Genomic DNA, 21553 nt, shown 5'->3' with positions numbered 1-21553 from the left:
CATGTCTCTTTTCATTATCTCCTGAATTATATTGAATAACTTAGATAACTAATACTTTTTTATTTATTTCAAATTAAAGACGGAATGGCTGAGGGAAAAGGTCCTACAACAAGACCGAATCAAAGCTATCCAAGAGACGATAGCAGGATTTCTCCGCGACCAAGTGATCAATCCAAACGGCGAGTTTCACTTCAACGGCAACGAAACTCTTATTCCAAACAACGATGATCATTTGTATCGTTTGTAGACATTGGGAGAAAAAACTCTATGTATATATGTGTTACGAATTTTGTACATATAAAACTATATATATATATATAAAGCTTTTTACATATCTATTTAATTTTTGATGTGGTCTATTCATTTTATTATAGGCAAAGCTTAATTATTAAGCTAAGCCTATAATTTTCATTTATATATGCTTAATATGCGTGTAATATAAATATATTATTGTATCAGAAAAACATGTATTGAAAAACCTATTATTATATATTATATATAAACAATAAACAGAACCGAAGAAGTGAACCAAAAAAAAAGAAAAAGAAACCCTTTAACACCGGTTGGTAATACCAACCGGTGTTAAAGGGTCCTGCAACGTGGCAGCCCTGGCAGGACGCTTTAACACCGGTTGGTATTACCAACCGGTGTTAAAGGGGGGCCTTTAGCCCCGTTTGCCCGAACCGGGACTAAAGGGTGGACCTTTAGTCCCGGAAGGGCAGCATCGGCTCGGGAACCGGGGCAACAGGCCCTTCCCGACCGGTGCTAATGCCCGATCATGCAGCAGTGCTGGCTAAACATGTGCACACACACGCGTCGTTAATTCTATAACGGACACAACTGAATCCCGTTATTCCTCCCTTTCCTATTCCTTTTGGCAAAACGTGTGCACACACATCATGCACATCTCCTGTTGTCTGGTCTCGCTACGGCTCGGCGGCAGCGGTGCGCGTGCGTGTGGCCCGCTTTCTCCCTTTTTCAACTTCTTTGTACAAGCCATTACAAGCCGTCTATTTAAGTTGAGTTAACAAAAGGTTAAAAACCAATCTAAGGTTAAACCATTTATAGTATAACATTTATTACGGGCCCTAAAATTAATTATCATCAAATATATATATGGACCAAACCCATATAATATTTAACACCATCAAGGCGAGAAGGACGGGCAGATCGGCGTGAGCTACGCCGACTTAGCGGAGTACAACCGGTATCTCATCAGTGAGGTCGGCGGCGGGTCGGGCATGCACGCTGCTCATGCCCACCTTCGAGAGACATACATCTTGGTGCTCTTCAACAAGAACCTCAAGCCCGGCCCCATCACCGAGCGCAACTTCGGCCTCTTCGTTCTAAAAAAAGATCGACGTTTCCACCGCGAGACTTCCGTCGCGCGTCCTGTTTGACTCTGCCGCCGCCCCACCATGGCGCCACCTCTCCTCAGCGATCCACCGTCACTCGGCGAGCCCCCGGTGGCGGCAGGCGATCTGCTCCTTCCGGCGGCCGTCCAAGCCCCATCTCGCTGCCTCGTCGTGCTGGCAGAAGACTAGACGGCAAGTGACCTAGGGCTTACCTCGCTGGGCAGGAGAGTAGACGACACCAGGAACGACGCGCTCGCGCACATGACCGTGGTGGGGCTTCTCTGCTGCTGGTGCTCTCGTTTTGTGTCTTGTACATGATCTTGATGCTTGTTCTGTGCCCAGCCCACACTGGAAAGGCATTCTCAGGGTAGGCGGTGACGCTGCTGGTGAAGCCGGCCAAGGTGGAGATATGGCCAAGTACCCGATGTCCAGGTGGACCAATTCCTGCAAATAGATGTCGTTGCCCATGCAAGGTCACTGTTTCCTACTGTTTGTCGTCCAGCAATAGAGTACAGCCTTCCGATTCTTCAAGTGGAAAGGTATAAATTCGATGCATTTCATCTCTTATTTCATACCAGTACAGTATATAGTAGACAGTAGTAAATATTGGATGCACTTCGTGTCTTTTTTTTTTGATCCAGTAAAAGATAGTAGTAAATGTAAATGTAGATTTGTCTTGTTTACAGGTCTCAAGTAAATGATGTGGAAAATTTGGAAAAAGTTGATTGGACAACATTACAAATTGTGGAGACACGTGATGATGAGGGACAAATTGAACTTATGAGCGAGAGTCAAATGCGCGAGCTTTTAGGCATGGCAGATGAGGGCACACACCGAATATACCTACACAAGAATTTGATCATCGAATGGATGAACAAGGCAATGAGCTTGGTCAAGATGTTGATGATGCTGCCATTCCTACTAATGATGCCGTACCGGTTGAGATCGTCATTTCATATGATAAGAACAACCCATCAATGAAGGTTGGGACACAGTACCCAACAATGGAAGAGTTGAAGCTGGCAGCGCGGACATATGCCATCAAGGAGTTCCATTTGGGAGTTGAGAAGTCAACTACAAAGAAATATAGGGGGTTTTGCAAGTCTTGTGATGAATCGACGGGCCTTGTCCTTGGAGGATAAATGGCTCAAAACTGGATTGGCAGCGCTACCGCGGAGGTAAAATATTTTTTGTATCACTTAATTCAATCTATTAGACTAACAGGTCTTCAGCCAATCCATAATTCATGTCATATATACAGGAAAAAAAGTAAAATCCATAAGTCATCTTGTTTTTCTTTTTTTGAGATTTTCATATGCATGGACAACCAAGAAAAGGTGATTGGCACAGCCACGCTTACCAAATAAAATCTTGTGAAAAAAATCCTATCTCCTAGTGACCATATGTAGCCATCGGAAGTTGGGATTTTCATATGCAAGTGTTTCATGATTGGCACAACCATGCTTTGTGCAAGTGTTTTTTTTTTAGATTTTCATATGCATGAACTGACTGAAAGTAGAAGTTATTTAAATGTATTGACCATTTGCAGCCATCCGAAGTTGGGATTTTCATATGCAAGTATTTCTTGATTGGCACAACCACGCTTTGTGCAAGTGTTTTTTTTTTAAATTTTATTGATGTAATTTATTATCATTTTTTTGTTTTTTAGGTAACCGTGTTAGTTGATAAACATGAATGTGTGTCTAGCCAGAGGATGCAGGTTACAAGTCCAAGTTGCAAGTGGGTAGGTAGCAGGGTTGTGGATATCCCTAGAATTGAACCAAACATTGGTACCAAGGAACTGAAAACAAGGTTGGAAACAAATCCAAATCATAGGTGTACAATTGGATATGACTTTGTACAATGGGGTACAAAAAGAGCTCTTGAAGAGGTTTATCGGAAATCATCGGATAGCTTCGAGTTATTGTTTACATGGAAGGCTGAGGTGATGAAGCGGAGTCCTAGGAGTGTCGTTGAGATTGATGTTCCTGATGTAGATGGTGTGATATATTTCCAATGTTTTTTCTATGCCCTAAAACCATGCATTGATGGATTCCTGGAAGGTTGTAGGCCTCATTTGAGATTAGATGCTACAACACTAAATCGGAGGTGGAATGGTCATTTGGCTACAGCAGTCGCAATTGATGGTTACAATTGGATGTATCCAGTCGCTAATGGCTTCATAGCTCAGAAAACAACAGACAACTGGACTTGGTTCATGGAACAATTAAAGAAAACTATAGGTGATCTTCCACTCCTTGCTGTTTGTTCTGATGCTTGCATGGGTTTGGAAAATGCAGTCAAGAATGTATTCCCCAATGTAGAGCAAAGGGAATGCTTTTATCATATGGTCAGAAACTTCAAGAAGAGATATAGAGGATTTGGCCAAATATATCCTGCTGCAAGGGCTTACACAGAGGACATTTTTTATGACAATATTGCAAAAATGCTAAGTCAATCACCTGCAGCTGTGCAATGGTTACGTGACAATCATAAGCTACTATGGTACAGGTGTGGTTTTAATCCAGAAATCAAGTGTCACTATATAACTAGTAAACATTGCTGAGTCATTTAATAACTGGATTAGAGACTATAAGGACTTACAGGTTGCTGACCTTGCTGATAAGATAAAAGAAATGATCATGGTACTGTGGAACAAGAGAAGAATTATTGCACAAAGGCTACCTGAAGGCAGGATACTCCCAGCTATTATGGTTCAGCTGAGGGCAAACACTAGAGGTTTGGGACACTTGAAAGTGGTACCATGTTCAAACTAGAGTGCAGAGGTGTGGGACCATAGGGGCGCCGTTTCTATAAGGCATATTAGCAAATTACGACAGCGAACATGTACTTGTCAAGAATGGCAGCACATTGGTAAGCCATGTCAACATGTATTGGCCTATGTAATGTGCAAAAGGGGGTGGATCTAGAACAATTTGTGCATGAGTACTACTCTGTGAATAGATTTAGAGCTGCTTATGGTAGACAGATAAACACACTGTGGCCACATATTGACCAACCATTTGGTGTTGGTGCACCTCTGACTAAATTATCTGCTGGAAGAATGTGGAAACTAAGAATCAAGGGATGGGATGAAGGTGGAAGAAGAAGAAAGGAAAATCTACCAATGACGATGAAGGTGACAAGCGATGGGATGAGGGTGAAGGTGACAATGAAATTGTTCCAACAAATGCAAAGGGACAAAAGATGATCAGAGGACCTATGACATGTAAAAGATGCGGAGGAAAAGGTCATAGACAAGCTAGTTCCAAGTCCCATTAAATAGGACCGCCAAAAAGGGGTAATTGAAGATTTTCTTGATGAACAAACTTGAATAAAAATGGCAATATTAATTTATTTCATCACTTGTAGGAAGCGTAGGCAACCAAGGAAGAATGTCATAAAAGAAAGAACGGCAAAACCTAGCACCCCATGGAGGCCAACCAAGGAGGACATCCTACGCGATAGTCCAAGAAGAGTCACTAGAAGGTAAAGAATATTAACACATTGACTGTACACAACAATTGTTTTATATACACATCTAATTGTCGATCATACTTGTGTGCAACATGCTAGCGGCGCTATTTGGAGAGAGCACATCCTCACAAACTAACAAATCTAGCCCAGTGAGGATGGCTATCCTGGTGCTACCAAAAAAAGATGACTCCAAAAAGGAGGAAGCTAAACCTTGGATAATGTAGCATTTTAGTTGTGATGAGATGTGAACTCATGAATTATTTTCTATGACTTTGATCTTGTTTGGAACTAAATTATGGTTTTATGAGATGAACTTGTAATTGTTAGATTCATATTTGCGCTAAAATTTATGATTTTATCCATTGCTTGGATCATCTTTTATCCATTTATTTTGCATAAAATTCTTGGATCTATTGGTGCACGAAAAAAATAAATATCGGATATTTCTTCGTAACAATATAAAACATTATCTCAACCGCGCCACGGAAAGGTCTTTACAATAGAGTTTGTGAGCCTACGACGCCGTGCTCTTCGTGACTTTAATTTTCACAAACTCTGGTTTTTGGATTAGCTGTCACTTTAATATTGGTATTTCGTGCGATCCTATATTTTTAGTATGAAATATTAGCTAACTCGTAGCAACGTGCATATATGCTACCTATTTAAGGACTGGATTGAGTATGGGAATGATTTCCAATAATACTAGCTTTTTTTTTGAGGAATTTCCAATATTACTGGCTAGTGATGAGTAGCAGCAGGCAGCAACAAAAAAGTGACGGGGGACACACAAGCATCACTAGTCAACCATCAGCCCACCCACTAGGAAGGTCACGTACCCACGTGCGCCCGACCGCCGTGTGCTCTGCTAGGCCGGCCCGTGTCTTGAAAATGGAGAGAGGAGAGAGTCCTTGTATAAGAGAATTCCAACGGTAGAGGGAGAGGTATTATATAGGCGGTTCACAACTCCTTTCTATAAGTGGATTGACGAACCACCTATGTGGTTGGTCTGTGGAAATAAATTTTTCCACAGGCGGGTAACCGAGAACCGCCTGTAGAAATTTATTTCTATAGGCGGTTGGCGGTTCAGTTATGTGAACCAATCGATTTTTCTACAGGCGGTTCAGTTATGTGGACCAATCAATTTTTAAAAATAGAAAAAAGATTTAATTATAGGGAAGGCCCACTGAAAAAGATTTAATTACAGGGAAGGCCCACTGGAGAGTCGCAAGCCTTTTTTCGCGTACAATTACGTGCTTCGTGGCTGGTGGGATTCAAACCTGAGACTTTGCCCTTGCGCGTAGCCTCATCTACCACTCCACCTATCATTAACTTGTGTCTATATTAGAGTTTAGTTCCCCACATATTATCCTAAACCGAGCATATATTGATTATTTGAGGCCATAAACGGATTTCAATGGAAAAGTTATCAACTACAAAGTTTCATAACTTTTCAAGATCTACAACTTTTATATTGGTAGTTTCTCCATCCGAGGTCATTTACAAAATTTAAATTTCAAAATTTGAGAAATTCAAACGTAGTTTTCGATGACAAGATGATTTCAAATGAACAAAATTATCAACTACAAAGTTTCATAACTTTTCGAGATCTACAACTTTTATTTTGATAGTTTTTTCAAACGAGGTCACTTGAAAAACTCAAAAAATTCAATTTGAAATTATTTCTACAGGCGGATGTCTTAAGAAACCACCTGTAGAAATATGATTTTTACAGGCGGATTCTTAGGAGAACCGCCTGTGGAAATACATGATTTCTAATTTTCACACGTGGTTTTTGAGTTGGGCCCGCCAATTTATTTTTACAGGCGTTCTTTAATTAAAACCGCCTGTAAAAATTAAATTCTACCGCCAGCTTAGAGCTTCTTTGTACTAGTGTGTTGGACTAAAATTTAAATTTTGATATCTAAACCGGTAAAAAATATCGTTTCATGATTCGGTAAAGTACGATAAAATTTTAAGATTAAATAATAAGTTACATAAACAAGAAACACTAGCGAAATCATTAATTAATCTCACAGGGGCTTACTGCAGGCATGAGGCATTGCTGCATCTGCATGATGATGGTAATGACTAATGGGAGATCAGAGATCAGAAGTACGGGTATTGATAACTTGATAACTAGTATGCTGCAAGACTTCTTCTTTAGAAAACAAGGATCCAAAATGATTTCTGCAAGTGCAATATATATAATATGCAAACATTGAATGGCAAACCCTTTTGCAGTCTCTGGCCTCGACGCCATAGCTCCACCACTCCGCTGCAGCGTGCGCATGCATGAGGCACGCGATGCCGCTACTGCATGCTACTACCGATCACCGGCCGACGACGATCGATGCCTGGCCTTCGAGACCGACCGGGGCTCATCTTGACGGCTTCTGCAGCATATGGACTCTATTCGCTTGAGCTTATCTATCGAAGATGTCAACTATTCAGCAGAGTTTAACTTTCAGACCCGGTTGGATCCACGCAAAATCAGAGGCTGCAAGCCCGTGAGTCGCGAAGCCGGGACTCAATTAATACTCGGATTGTGGTCATCGTGAATCACGCAAGGTAAATCGGGCGTTTGCGCAGGCAGGAGGCAGGCGGCGATTCGATACGTGCGAGTGTGCGACTGACAGAGAGGTTTTTTTTTTTTTTTAACATTTACGCCTGTACACGGCTGGATCGTCAGGGTATATTATTCCATGAAAGAATGGAGATATTCGTAGGAATATTACTGGATTCCTCCTTCATGGCGTAGTCTCCCACCGCCTGAGAGTGTCGTGCTCAGCCTTGGGCCTCCCGTCTCTGCGCTGTGATGTACGTGCAGGAGCGCTTGGAGTCTTCGACCGTGCCGGCGTCCCAAAAAGTCGATCGATTCGTGCTCTGGCCAGGGTCATCTCCGTGCGTGAGCCAGCGCTGAAATGCTGCCTCCTGATGGGTGCCACGTGCGCTGGCCTGGACTGGCCCAGTGTTGGGCTAAGCCGGTGTGGCCAGCGGCATATTGGACGGACACGACCATATATAGGAGTACGAAGTAATTGCTGTGGTGACTTTTCTCATTTTTGTTTTCATATATATATATATATATATATGTGAAAAGAATATCTTTATATTTCGTGCTCTAAATAGAACAAAAGTTTTATCCATTTTAACCTTCTCGGAGTTCTTCGTTTTGGTGCATTGTCCAAATATTTATTTGAGACTGTTTTGTAGCAGGCAACATTTTAATATATTTTTCTTGTCTAATAATTTCCATCGAGATGTATGTATGCGTACTGATTAGTGTCATTTTAATGCGCATTCTGAGTATATCGTGCAAAACAAATTTGAGCACCAAAAGTCATGGAATATGCTGTGAACAGATTCGAGCGCCAAAACAAATTCATGCACCAAAACGGTGTTTCCAAACGAAAGGCGTACAAAAGGCTTACATTGTTTTCACAGAGAGGAGCCAAGCTACCATACAAATATTTATGTGTATATATACAAACATATACTTAGAGCACGTATCATCACCACAGGCTACTGCGTTCTTATTCTTCTTCTCCGGAGGTTGTCATGTATTTATTTGCTAGTTATTTCTTTCAAAATTTTTCCTTTTAACATTTCAGTAGACTGTATGATGCTTGGTTGGTATGTAGTGCCTTGGATTAAGACATCTGCTTAGTATTATGAACGTATGATATCATTAGTTCGAAATGACATGTTATTATGTTTCTATCGATTATATCAACATTGCTCGATTAATGATTCTTATTGGTGTTATAACAGTTACAAAAGGGAGAAAAGATAAGGATATAGTACGTGATCATGGCAGCCCCTGCCCCTGCCCCTGCGCATGGATTTGTAGAAGAATTTGAATACATGATTGGTGAGGAGATTACTATGTTTAATATTGACTGGATGGTTGAGCAAAGGCCAGATGTAGATGATTCAATTGTATATCCAATGGACCGCACCCCATCACCAATCCCACCAGGATGGAGACGTCTTGTTGTCTTCTACAAGGTCGACGAAAACAATAAAAGTACCATTGTTTGGCCGGCTCCGTATGTTATGTATGGACCCGAGGCTCCAGCTCCAGCTCCGGCTCCAACTATTGGCTAGGTTGCCTAACAGACTACCTTTATACTTTTTTATGCCTTGATATATGAAAGGCAAGCATCAGTTGAATAATGTGAGCTAGTGTGACATGTGTGAAGTTCCTTTTGTGGTTAATTTCAGATATGTATGTGTATGTGATGAATGTGATGAGTAATGTCCTACTCAATATATCTAACAATAAACAATGAGATGTCTTGTGTTGAGTAACGCGTGTCTGGTGAAGTATTTTTATGTAGTCATTTTAGAAACAATTGTGTCATGAGAAATCGGCGAGCAATACTTGACACACTTTTGTGTGGATGGTTACCAGGCCAGTCCCGGTCATGGATTAATGCGACACTGCTTTTGATCCAATGGTCCTATTCTTGGACATGCATTCTAAGACATGATTAATAAAAATGAATAAGATGCACATAATATATATGAAGCACTAGTTATAACCATTATTTATGGGTGTCACTGTTTGGTGCCTACATACATGCCCTCCACTTTTAATAAGGAGCATTAGCCAAGCATATATACTAGACATCTCCAATAATTATTTGGAACCACCGTACTAATTTCTAACCCTTGCGCAACAATGAAAATACTTTGCAATAGACCTAATTTGGTTGCAAAAGGTAGATGTTGCAACCAAATCGCGTTCATTACCAATGGTTGCAAAAAGTCACATTGCAATAAGGTATTGCAACTGTTGCTAGTTTGGCATTGTTAGCACAAAAAATTGATCTCTTGTGTAACACACTCGAAGGCCCTCAGAGACCGTTCAGAAGCTAGAGTCCTTAATCTCCTGAGCCTCAACACTTGAGCCGAGTTTGGTGATTTGGGTCTTCAGCGTGCCATTCAATTTGACCTTTAATTGATAAGGGGAAGCAAATATCAAATTATAGAAACTGTCGGTTACCACCAGACAGTCCCAAAATATATAGTTCAAAGTAGCCATTGACCAGAGGAATGTGACTAAAAAGTCAACTCCTAGCAATGCTTAGATGCATAATAATGAAATAATCATTCCTGATATGTATTAAATATTTTAATTAATCAATTATTATTTGACATAATGCTGTAGCATAAACTGAACTCATTTAATGAAATTAATTGTTTTTAAAGCAAAGTGTACTGGTATGCTACGCACAAAAAGTAAGCGGATCGACTAATTAGTCGATACGAAGTTTGCATAAGAATAGGTAGATTACACGTACTTATCTGTTTTATCTACTAAATAAACGATAACTTACCAAGACTAGGTCTAAAGGTCTGCGGTCTTAACAAGTTATTTTTATAATTGTATCAAAACTATATTCACCTGGTCTAAAGGCTAGCGGATTTCAATAGATTCGATAAACATTACTAGATTATTTAATAGCTGAACAAATCCGCATGTGCAAACTACTCGTTGAAGTACGACTATCCAAAAAGCATGAACAAGATCTATTTATTCTATCATGATCGAATTTTAGATCTAGCTGAACTTAGCTAATATGCTTGACAGTGGGGTTTGAAAATACAGCCAATAACAAGTAACGTTAGGCTAAATATACTCCAATTCCAAATTGATTGCGATCGAGATCGACAGATTAGCTGATATAGGCCTGATTGACTATTTTAGCGATGATTGTGATTCATAAAGCAGTATTAAAATAATTTGATCTCTTAAGAAAGCTAAAGCTTAATCTAACCTGTTAGATCTCGATTGGGCAATAATATTGTTGCAATAAGTAAATAATTAAATACGAACAATATTGATAACTTAATGAATCTATCAAATTATCGATCTGGTAGAGTCGATAAGCTTAAATCAATTACTTGTAAGAAATTGAAACAATGTAGCTTTAGAAATAAGATCTAACCCGATAAATAGCTCAAATCAAACTTAACACGAGATCAAAGTTGCAGCTGTGATAACTAGATATGAACCGTGACAATACTTACAAGCAAACCGAAGATCGAAATTAACCAATGCAACTCGACTTATCGAAGGTCTTGTCGAGATCTACTTTACTCCGACTCCTAAGGTTTGTGGCTGGAGCCAAAAAGTTTTCGTATTGATTGAATGTATGTTTTACAATAATCGAGTCTTTGGTATTTATAACCCAGAAACCTAAATATAAGTCTTAATAAAATACGACTTCCAAAAACAAAAGGTAACTTGAACTCCAATCTTTCCTTTCTTAATGAAGTCCGACATGTTTTCTTTCTTAGCCTGTCAGAGCACGACATGTCCCGATCGACTATTGTCATCCGACCTTTGTTTAGCCGATCCAACAAACCAACCGTTTTTCCTTCAATAGAGCGACCCCACGAGCAGTCTCTGCTCGTAAAAATTTGGGGTCAACACATACCCCCTAATTTTGGAATAAAATCAAATTGTCAACATCCGAATCCTAATTCTGGCCGGCAAGGACATATTGATTACTCCGTTTATTACTCTGTCTTTCTCCTTCCACCAGTTTTTAAAAGCTTGGTCTTCCTCCCATAGTCGACACCAAGCAAAATTCGAACCCTAGACGGACCAAGTGTCTCGGCGTGATTGAACATCCCCTGAACGAGAATTAAAAGCTTCTCGGCGACTTCTTCAATGAAATGACATCAATCGACAACATCCCCATGGTAATTTGGCTTTCTAGAATCAGATCTTGATTCCTCTTGAGGACGCACCAAGCAAGGTTTTCTTAGGCCCCATGGGCGACCCAGATCCCAGCAAGGTTATTATCGTTGAAACCAACAAAGTTCCCTTGAAGCACTCACTATGAACCCAAACCAATGGGACAAGAAATCCTCCATAAGGAACTGGCCATCAATCATCTCTGGTTGGAGAGACTGGTTGATCAAAGTAGCAGCCAAGAAGAGATCAGATTGGGTTATCCGTAATTTGGACCAGTGCATCTCTCTCTCCCTTTCTGACATCAAGAATAATAAGTTTAGGCTCAAAGCTGCTTGCTATCTTTGGTCCAGCACCTATAATGCATTCCTTTTCAGGTAAGGCATGTCTCCTATATTCTGGCCGATGTCCTCATGTTGACTGGTCTTAACATCATAGGACAAATCAACCCTATCAACCTGTTAGTAAAGCCTTCTGAAAAACTAGAGAGTATAAGGTCTGGAGGTTGGTCCAACTACATAAACAGTTTCAAGACTGATAGGAAAGCTATAACCGACAAAGAGCACATAGCCTTCTTGAATATGTGGCTATACTGATATGTCTTGTCAGGACAAACTTGTGCTCCGACCTCCAATTATCATGTTCTAGCAGAAAAAATAGCAGTCAACTCTGAGATTCCTCTTGGCAAATACCTACCTGGAGCTCTATACAATCTTCTGAATAAAGTCTCTCAAAGCTTGATGAAGAATGAGATCATCCCAACAATCACTGGCCCTTGGTAGTTTGTGCAACTATGGCTCAATCTTCACCTTCATAAATTAGTAGTTTCAAAGCTAACAACCCTATCTCTCCGTTCTCTGGATTACTCAGAAGACCAAGAGAACCAATTACCCAGAGATAAAAAATTCCGCCGATGCATGTCTTTTGGTGAAGCAGCATCAGCAATCAGCATAAACAGATCAGTTACTTTATTTTTCAAGCTCTTCTACAGAGGTTCCCCATTGGATGTTATGCAATGGTTTATATACCTAGATATTCTAGAATTTGAGCTTCCTGCGTCCTTCAGATTCCAAACTACTCTCAATGACACCGAAGAACTACAGGTCTTGAGTCACGATTAGGCCAAGTTTATTGTCGATAGAAATCTGACATGGCAGAGAGAAACCTCCAACTTCCTATGAATTTCATTGTCCCTTAATAGTGGCCAGGAAAATGGGTTTGGGTTAATTGCCCCCAGCCTTACTCTTTGCTGATAGGCTAAAGCCTAGGGAAGCAGTGACTTCTTCATTAGAATTATTTCAGTCCGGATACTTTGTATCACGCCAATATGACAAATGGCCAAGATGTTATAACTTGAGTTTTATTTCAGTAGTGGTTGTAGCCTACAGGTCCGTTTGAATAGTAACATGGGCTGAGAAGTGGATTTCTGCGTGTGGTATATTCTTAAGTAAATCTTCATATAGGATAGAATTAATAATTAACTTTCATTCCTGTTGTATTGAATTGTTTCATGTCCAATCAACCCAATGTCCTATATTTAAATAGTCCACATGCATGGGACAACTGAACTTGTCTTCAGCGGCAAGTACATTCCGATGCTTCCGTGGCATCAATAATTGTTTAGAGATTTTTCTCAGCGATTTTGATCGTCAGCGCTATTGCATGGTGTTCTCCTAGCTCATCTCCAAGATGACATTTCTGAACAAGGACTCTTGTGCATTTCCGGTATACCTTTCGCCCATGTACGTGAAATGAAAACGTCTAGTTTGATTTTACCTCGGTAGATGAGAACGAAGTCATCGCTCTTCAGATCTATCAATAGAGGTATCATGGGCGCCCAGGGCTTGATGAGGAGACCATGAGCAGAGGAGAGGAGTCCCGTCCCTGACACGCAGCAATTTGGCAGACATACCCGCGTCGGCACATGCTTCCACGGTTCAAAATGGACTTCTTCTATCTGCTCAACAAGGTGAGCCATCATCATCATGATCTCTATTTTAACATCTGTTTTGTTTTTCCTTTGCCAATTGACAGTTGTAGTTGCTCCTGTCGACATTGATCTCTATTTTGTTCTGCAGCTTATTCTAGAAGGAGTCACATTTGATCTTCACATTAGTTGGTTGGCAGCAAAGGGATAACAACTTGGCATTGTTTTTTTTTTGGGTAAGCCACTAGCTTTTCTATTCTTTGCATGTTACTAGTACTTGGAGATACCAGATTAATGGAATTTTTAGCCCTGTAGGTTTGTAAGTGCTTGGGACTTAGAACCTGGATTAGGTAAGCTTACTGATTTGTATGATGTATTTACAAGTGTCAGACCAGAATACACTTAACTAAAAGTTTGGAATGTAGTCTTAATTTGGACAACCTGGTAGATGGTACCATCCAGTAGTAATAGGTGATTAGTCTGACACTTTCTACCAATTGCAGAAACTTTAACTCGACATCTGCAATATATTGATATGGAACTTTCAACAACATTTGAAATTATAAAGTTTGACATGTATGAATACTTCAATTCAATTCAATAGTTTGACACATGCGAACAAGCTTCTGCTTATGTCCATACTTGTGCTTCCATGAGCCAAGCTAGTGTCCGTTCGCTTGTCTTGTAAGTCATACTTTTTCTGTCAACCAGCTGTGTTTTTCTCTCACAATAAATCAGCGAACAAGCTCATATAGTGAAAGACTATTTTGACTTGATTGTGCAGGTTTGCAATTTTTACAGCCATATAACTTTGCTTTTTTTGAATGTTGTGTTTATGCTTCTAAAAGGAGTAGTGATTCATACTTTCACAATAATACATCATGCATAGTAACTTACCCTTTTAGCAGGTTACTGCAGGGTCTGTTATGGTGCTAGTTATGAAGTTTGTGGAGGATTTCCCACTCAAAGCTGGTGCTAGGCGATGTATCAACTTATCATCGATGTTTGTAATGGCTAATCTGATCACATATGTATGTCTTTGTGAATGTTTAGACTTGGTCATGAATGAATGTATTTATGGCAAATGTGTATATGGTGTTATATTGGGTTTTTCTATTAAATTGCGTCCAAATGGCCTTTTTTTAGTGCCATATAAATGATCTTGTTAAACCATCATTCTCTAAAACAATTTATAACATGAACTGGTCTGTCGCCAAAGATCGTTATGGAATATCTGTCAATAAAAAATAGCTGTGGGCTATCTGTCGCTAAAAGTACTGTCTGTCCTTGAAGATTTTTAGCAATAGGACGTACACCGTCTACACAAATCTATCACTATAACTTTTTAGTGACAGTTCGTTTCTCGCTGTATCTGCTTTTAGCGTCAAATCGTCCATCGCTAATCTTGGTGTTGTGCTCAGTGACAAATGAGTGTGCAGTGTAGGGTTAGAAAGGGGGCATTGCTGAACATCAGGTTGTGGGATTGATTACCATTAGTTGCATATCTTTTGATTTTTTGATTTTCTTGAGACCATTAACGGATGGGACGCACGCCTCCACAAATGGCATTCATGGAGAAGCCCATGGCATTTACCTCAGCTGGGAAGCAGCTGATTAACTCTGAGCACCATGGTCACGTTGTGAGGCATGTCCTTGAGAATGAGTTAGAAGGACTACTAGGGTTTAATGCCAACGTGCAATAATCATAAATGCTCAAAGAATGTTACTGATGCATATTGGCTATCCTGCATAGGAAAGCGAGCATGTCATACCAGGTCGAACAAGAGAGATGCACGATTATTATGTGGCAAGTTTTTGGGCCGGAGCAGGAGCCATAATCAGCAGCTACTGGACTCATTGTCCATGAAAGCCGCACCTGCCACAGTGTCGAGCAGCCAACATTTTCACTGCTGCTTAACGCCAAATGCAAAACAATGAAGCTACGCCAAATAATCACCGCAGTGAGAGGCAAACTGGAAGAATTCTTAACTACAATTGCTGTGCGTGAACACCGATATAGGGTAGCTAAATGATGCCGGAAAAAGTTAATTGCAAAGAAAGCAGAGCACAGACAGTTTAACTTGAGGACATATTGTTTTGCATGTACAACCGCTGGGCAATCACTGCAAGGCCCAAAAGCTTATCATATTACACTTTTGATGTTCCTTTTAATTTAGTCGCTGCAGCCTCGCAAATGTGGTCTCATAGTATCTGTATGCCGCACCCCACGCTGCTTCAATCCACTGATCAACCGAACAAGGCCTTACTAACATTGTTGTGTGTACAACACTGAAAAAGAGTTGGACTCTGCATGTGCAGGGAATGGGTAAAGGATACCGCAAAATGTTATTGCAAGGAAAGTAGAGTACAGACTATTTAACTTGGAAAACAGAGTACGTCTTGTTTTGTACGTACAACCGTGCAGGTCTGGAACGTTTCTGTTCTTCAGACGTGTATGGCCCAAAAGCAGCACATAAACTGCAACAAAACAAATGTTTATTCACATATTACATTACACTCTTGATCTTTATTTCAGTCGCTCAAGCTTCCCATATGTGGTCTCATAGTATCTGTATGCCGCACCCCTCCCTGCTTCAATCCACTGATCCGTCGTGGAAGCCACCTCGTCGGCTTCACAGCAGTGCAGGCAGGCTTGACGCAACCAGTCAGCCAAATGACGGTACGCATGGCTCCTGCATTCACATGTTGCCCAAATCCGTTATACTAGATGAAACATTAAGCAACATGCAACGAGTGAGTGATTTGGTGTACGTTACGGATGATCAGGCATATGCACAACGAGAGAGAGATATTTTCGGCAGGACAGAAGCCACCAATCAACCAGCTAGGAAAATTTACCTGAACCGTAAGCAGAGTGGCACACTCTTGTCAACATGCCTGTGTTGTTCTTGTTCTAATGGCCACTCGCCTTCAACGGGACATGTTTCGGAGTAAGGAAACCAAGCACGTGCCATGCGGCCTGCCAATAATGACACATTGAATAGACTGAAGGGAGCCGTGTATTTGAGAATAAAATACTATATTAGGTGAAGCAGTTGGTGTGTTAATTTACCTTGGGCAATAGCAGAGCGGCTGATATTTGTCTCGAAGCGGAAAGGGTTCCTTGTGTATAGCACATACCACTTCCTTGGACAGCCTTCTTCATTTGCATAGGCTTTGACTTGCTGGATGTCGCTAAACTTGTGCCACTCAGGACCGGATTTCCCTGCTGCTATGCATGTGAGCAGCCATATGGAACAATCCAGCAGCAAATGCCTTGGGTTTACACCCTGCAGATACCTGGGGACTGTTTCCATGTCATAATCCTCCAATTCGAGTCTCTGGAGTGCAGGCATGCCGTCCACTACCTTCAGCTTTGGGCACATGACGATGACGAGCTTCTGCAGTTTTGGTAGATTACTGATCCTCTCCAGGTGAGTGTTTCTAAACACATCGAGGTGGACCACAGAAGCAAAGTTCTCCAAAGAGCTTAGATGCTTCACATCATATACACATAACTTCTTCAAAGTCTTTGCATGGAAGGCCAGGCCAGGTGGCATACGCCTCAACTTGCACATTTTCAGTGTAAGCTCCTCCAAGATAGGCATGCCTTTCACTTGTTCCTCCCACACCCATTCCTCCCATTCGACCATTCCTTCAAAACGCAGCTTCTGCAGTCTGGGAAACGCAACACCTACTTGATTGTTTGGTTGTAGCCATTCATGCCCAACACACTTGATGGCTGGGGCACGACGAATCTGCAGAAGCTCCAAGCAGGGGAGCTGACTCAAGCCACTAGGAAGCTCTGTGCAGCAGGCCAAGTTGTCCATCGTTATAATCCTCAAGCTCCTGAGCGGCATAACTGTTGGTGCTGGCATCATCCATCTTAGGAGCCGCTCACCGAAATACCCTTCAATGTTAAGGTTTTCTAAGCCAAGCGGAGGGCAGAGCTCATCAAAGACCTCCTCGATTTGTCTCTTGGCTTTCTCAGAGATCTCTTCTTCCTTTCTACTGGTGCAACCCAGTGAAAGATACCTTAGGCGCTTCTTTCCACCAAGTTTGGCCTGTATAGCAGATGAGGAAGAAGCTACATTCTCCAAGAAACTGATATAAAGTTCTGTCAGCTGGCAGAGAGGCCCTAGTTCCTCCAAACTACAGTGATCACAGTCCATGTGGGCTGGAAATCCATATAATTTCCTCAAAGAAGTTAGACCACAAAAATCCCTTGGTACAACACTTATATTTGTTCTGAGAAGACTGAGAAACCTCAAGTCATGTAGCAGTCCAATGCTACTGGGAAGCTTGGTCAAACTCTGACAATCGGAAAGGCTAATGTACTGCAAGAATTTCAACTTTCCAATGTCTTCTGATAACTTAGATATATTACTTTTTTGTATTGACAGGTACCTCAGATGTTTCAGCTGATACAAAGATTCGGGTATTGCAACAATATTTACACTGCCCAAGTGTAGTGTTCGAAGACTTGAAAAAGAACGAAATGAATCACTTGGTTGAATCTTTATATTACCAAATAAAAGCATTGTTCTCAGTGACATTTGTGTTTGTAGAGAACACCACTCCAAATCAGGTTGTTCCGATTGTTTGCTTTCGAGAGATAACCGAATAAACTTTTGTGCTTTAAGCTTGTCAATCCCAATTCTACTATTGTGAGTTATGAGTGCTTCATCTCGGAACATGTTCTGAGCAAATGACCGGACAACATCATGCATGTTGCAAACACTTTGATCAATAAACATCATATCTGGCTCAATAAGGTTCCGCTGTATTAACTCATTATAATATTCCCTTCCTATTTCTTCTAGGTCGTCACGTAATGTTCCATGAACAAATCCTTCACCAATCCACATTCCAACAATTTCATAAACAAAAAAAACTGTACCCCTAGGGAGGAGGGAGTAGTGCAAAAAGCAAGGCTTCAAACAAGGGTCTAGATCTTCATAGCTAAGATATACTGCATAATTTAGCTCTTGAGGCATTTGTGATACTGACCATAGAGAATCATCTAAGACCTTTTGCCAGTCGGTTCGTGTTATCCTTTTCCGACTCAGGAGACCTCCCATTACTTTGATCCCAAGAGGTAAACCATCACATTTTTTTACAAGTATCAAGCCAATATCCTTTAAATTTTCAACCTGCGGCTCATCATTCACATCTCTGACAGCCTGCAAGAATTTCAGGCCAATTAGACAAAAAATAATTTACCGTGCAGTGTTGTGATATGCTACCAATGCAAAGCACATCAAGAAGAAATGGGATCTCTAGCACACAATTATTGGTCATCCTTTTTTATATTATACTTTATGCATATGCAACTAAGGCATTGTTTAGATCCAAAAAGTTTCTGGATTTTGATACTGTAGCACTTTCGTTTTTATTTGACAAACATTGTCCAATCATGAAGTAACTAAGATTAAAAGATCCGTCTCGCAATTTATAGGCAAATTGTGCAATTAGTTTTTGTTTCCATCTATATTTAATGCTCTATGCATGTGCCGCAAGATTCGATGTGACGGGAAATCTTAAAAAGTTTATGATTTTTGGAGTGAACTAAATAAGGCCTAAGTAAAAAGAAAGAGAAAAGCACGAGTGTTGCTTGGGATATAAAAGTAAGAAAGTATAGCTATGTTCATGACGAATTTCCCCTTCTTTGCTCTTATGACCTATGGAAGTACGGAGATTCCTAATCTGAAGCAAAATCAGCACTATTATTCTGCACGACATATTCTTAGCTAATAAACTCTGAACCCGCCTGAATGATTCACTACCTGCTCTCTTCCTTGCGCCGCATCATCATCCACTTCTTCTGCTGCTGCATGCAATTAGCCCACTCACAAATGGTTCCAATAGTGGATGCAGCTACCTATACTGCTAGTAATTATTTTCTCACGTGATCTCCTCTCTTCCTCTTTTGAAACTGACTACTAAAACTATATATAGATGACATAATAGACTACAGTGAGACCATATTTATATTCCTCTTTCATACCCGCAGCAAAGCGTGGAGAATCCTCCTAGTTATTACTAATTAGAAGCCCCAACAGAGACACCACGTTAATTCTCACCAGACACTAGAAAAGATAAATCCTATAAATTCTAATTAGAGACCCCAACAGAGACATAACAAAATGCTAGTAAAAAGATAAATCCTCCAAATTATGACAATAATAAAAAACATCTAGCCTTTCATTTGATAAACTCTAATATCATCAGTGATAATAGCCATTGCATCTATTATAGTTTATAAAACATTACCCACTACTGCCGTTATGAAAATACAATAAAGTAACCCCTAATTTTGCATTTAATTTACCCAATTGTGGCATTACAAAAGATAATTCAAAATAACCCTCTATATTTGTATATAAATTACCCATGTATGTCATCATAAAAAATAATTCAAAATCACTCCCTGATTTTTCATCTAAATTACCCACGTTGGCGATTATGAAACATAATTTAAATAAACCCCTAAAATTGTGTCTAAATTACCTTGCTTTTGTCATTGTGAAAGATAATAAAAAATAATATTCTAACTTTGTATCTAAACTACCCAATATACCCTTATGGAACATAATTTAAAATGCCTCCTAATTATAAATTCTCCACCTTTATCATTATGAAGAATAATGCAAATTAATATTCTATGTTCGTGTTGAACCTATCCATTTATGACTTTGTGAAATATAATGCAAGGTATTAACTTTATTTTTGTATGTACCTTAGCCAGAATTGAAGATAAACAAAACATATCTAAAATTGACATGTAAATAGTAATATATACTATTAAAAATATCAATATTAACAAAAAAGTATGGTACATGTATATATTTCCAAATTGTATAATTCAATAATCATGAAATAAAATAAATAAATGCAATGTTGCACCATGTATATCAAATAAACATGTATAAATTTGGATAACATTTATTTTAAAAGTTATGAAACATTGAAAAATGTTCACATAGCAAACGATGTAGCAATAACACTTTATATCTATACTCCGTGATAATAAATTCAATAATTATTATTTTAAACAAGTTTGTATGTTTTTACTGAAACATTATGTCATATCAATATTGTCAACTTAAATTTATGCGCTCTATGATATATAAATAATACAACACATATATTGTATGACATAACAAATTGAACATGTTTAGTGTCAGAATGCAAGCCAAATTTTAGCATATGTGGAAAACAATACTACTGGACCTATACTCGTTATAATAAAAAATGATTTTTGAATAAAAGATAAAGAATACCAGAATTTCTAATTAACATGTGAAGAAATTGCAACAATTTAATTCAAAGTTAAAAGATAAATGTAGATTTGCAATGTCAAAAAAGAGTTGTATCAAGAGTTTATATATCTTAAGTTTAGTTTTCAACTAAATACATATCACACTATCAAAAAAGATAAATACTATAAATTCTAACAAGACGTTTCTACTAGAGCTTGCATGTTAATCGTCACAAGACTTGATAGGAAAACAAAAGATAGATCCTAGAAATTCTCATAAAACACATATAGTAAGATTTGATTAAAGTAGATATACACGTAATGCCATCATGCATGAGCAATAGAATAAATATGTTATGTTTAATCACAAAAAAGTTATTTCCTTAGCAATAGAATAAAAAATTCTCTTGAGGTTAATATTTCCTTAGCCATCATGTTTGTGATCTCACTTCAAGCTCTGTGGCTTATCTTAAGCAATACGGTGTATGTTTCAAATGATGTCTTATGCTATTGTAGTTCCTAAGAATGTAAATTATGTCCTAAAATTCTTATTTCAAAAATACAAAAAGAAGAGTTAATGAAAGATACAATAAGCATAAGGGGTTCAACTTAACTTAAGGAGAGAAAAAATAAATCTGTCGCAGTCAATAAGAAATTTGATACATAACAAAACAAGAGCCACTGTGATTAATGGTAAGGTTTCAAAGTAATTGCATATTTAAAGTAATATGGATAAAAATATATAGATTAGTTTGTTGAAAAACTAGTAACTAATATGTTTATGATAACTAGATATAGACTATAGAGTATCTATCATGTCTATTATG

The 21553-nt window shown here is 39.3% G+C and overlaps 1 protein-coding gene and 1 long non-coding RNA gene across 5 annotated transcripts in view; one reads left to right on the top strand and one right to left on the bottom strand.

Annotated features, from left to right (window-relative positions):
- Positions 11764-14622, top strand: LOC110435755. 3 transcript variants are annotated; one of them, XR_002453607.1, is made up of 5 exons: positions 11764-13280; positions 13380-13507; positions 13617-13701; positions 13781-13815; positions 14374-14622. It is a non-coding gene; the product is annotated as an uncharacterized LOC110435755 (long non-coding RNA). The 3 variants fall into 3 exon arrangements; XR_002453605.1 differs by having other exon boundaries at positions 11765-13263; positions 13349-13507; XR_002453606.1 differs by lacking the exon at positions 13781-13815 and having other exon boundaries at positions 11768-13263; positions 13349-13507.
- The window catches only part of LOC8072731 (putative disease resistance protein RGA4), a 29264-nt gene continuing 23490 nt past the window's right edge, over positions 15780-21553 (bottom strand). For both annotated transcript variants that reach the window (XM_021461743.1, XM_021461742.1), the window contains exons 3-5: positions 16539-18648; positions 16325-16445; positions 15780-16158 (exon numbers count right to left, since the gene is read on the bottom strand). In XM_021461743.1, the coding sequence (XP_021317418.1) occupies positions 15993-16158; positions 16325-16445; positions 16539-18648 (2397 nt within the window). In that variant the 3' untranslated portion in view covers positions 15780-15992. The remainder of the gene's footprint in view (positions 16159-16324; positions 16446-16538; positions 18649-21553) is intronic.

Source organism: Sorghum bicolor, chromosome 5, assembly GCF_000003195.3.
Source record: "Sorghum bicolor cultivar BTx623 chromosome 5, Sorghum_bicolor_NCBIv3, whole genome shotgun sequence".
Lineage (NCBI taxonomy): Eukaryota > Viridiplantae > Streptophyta > Magnoliopsida > Poales > Poaceae > Sorghum > Sorghum bicolor.
The sequence above is the reverse complement of the archived record's forward strand: the minus strand, read 5'-3'. Positions and strand labels throughout refer to the sequence as shown.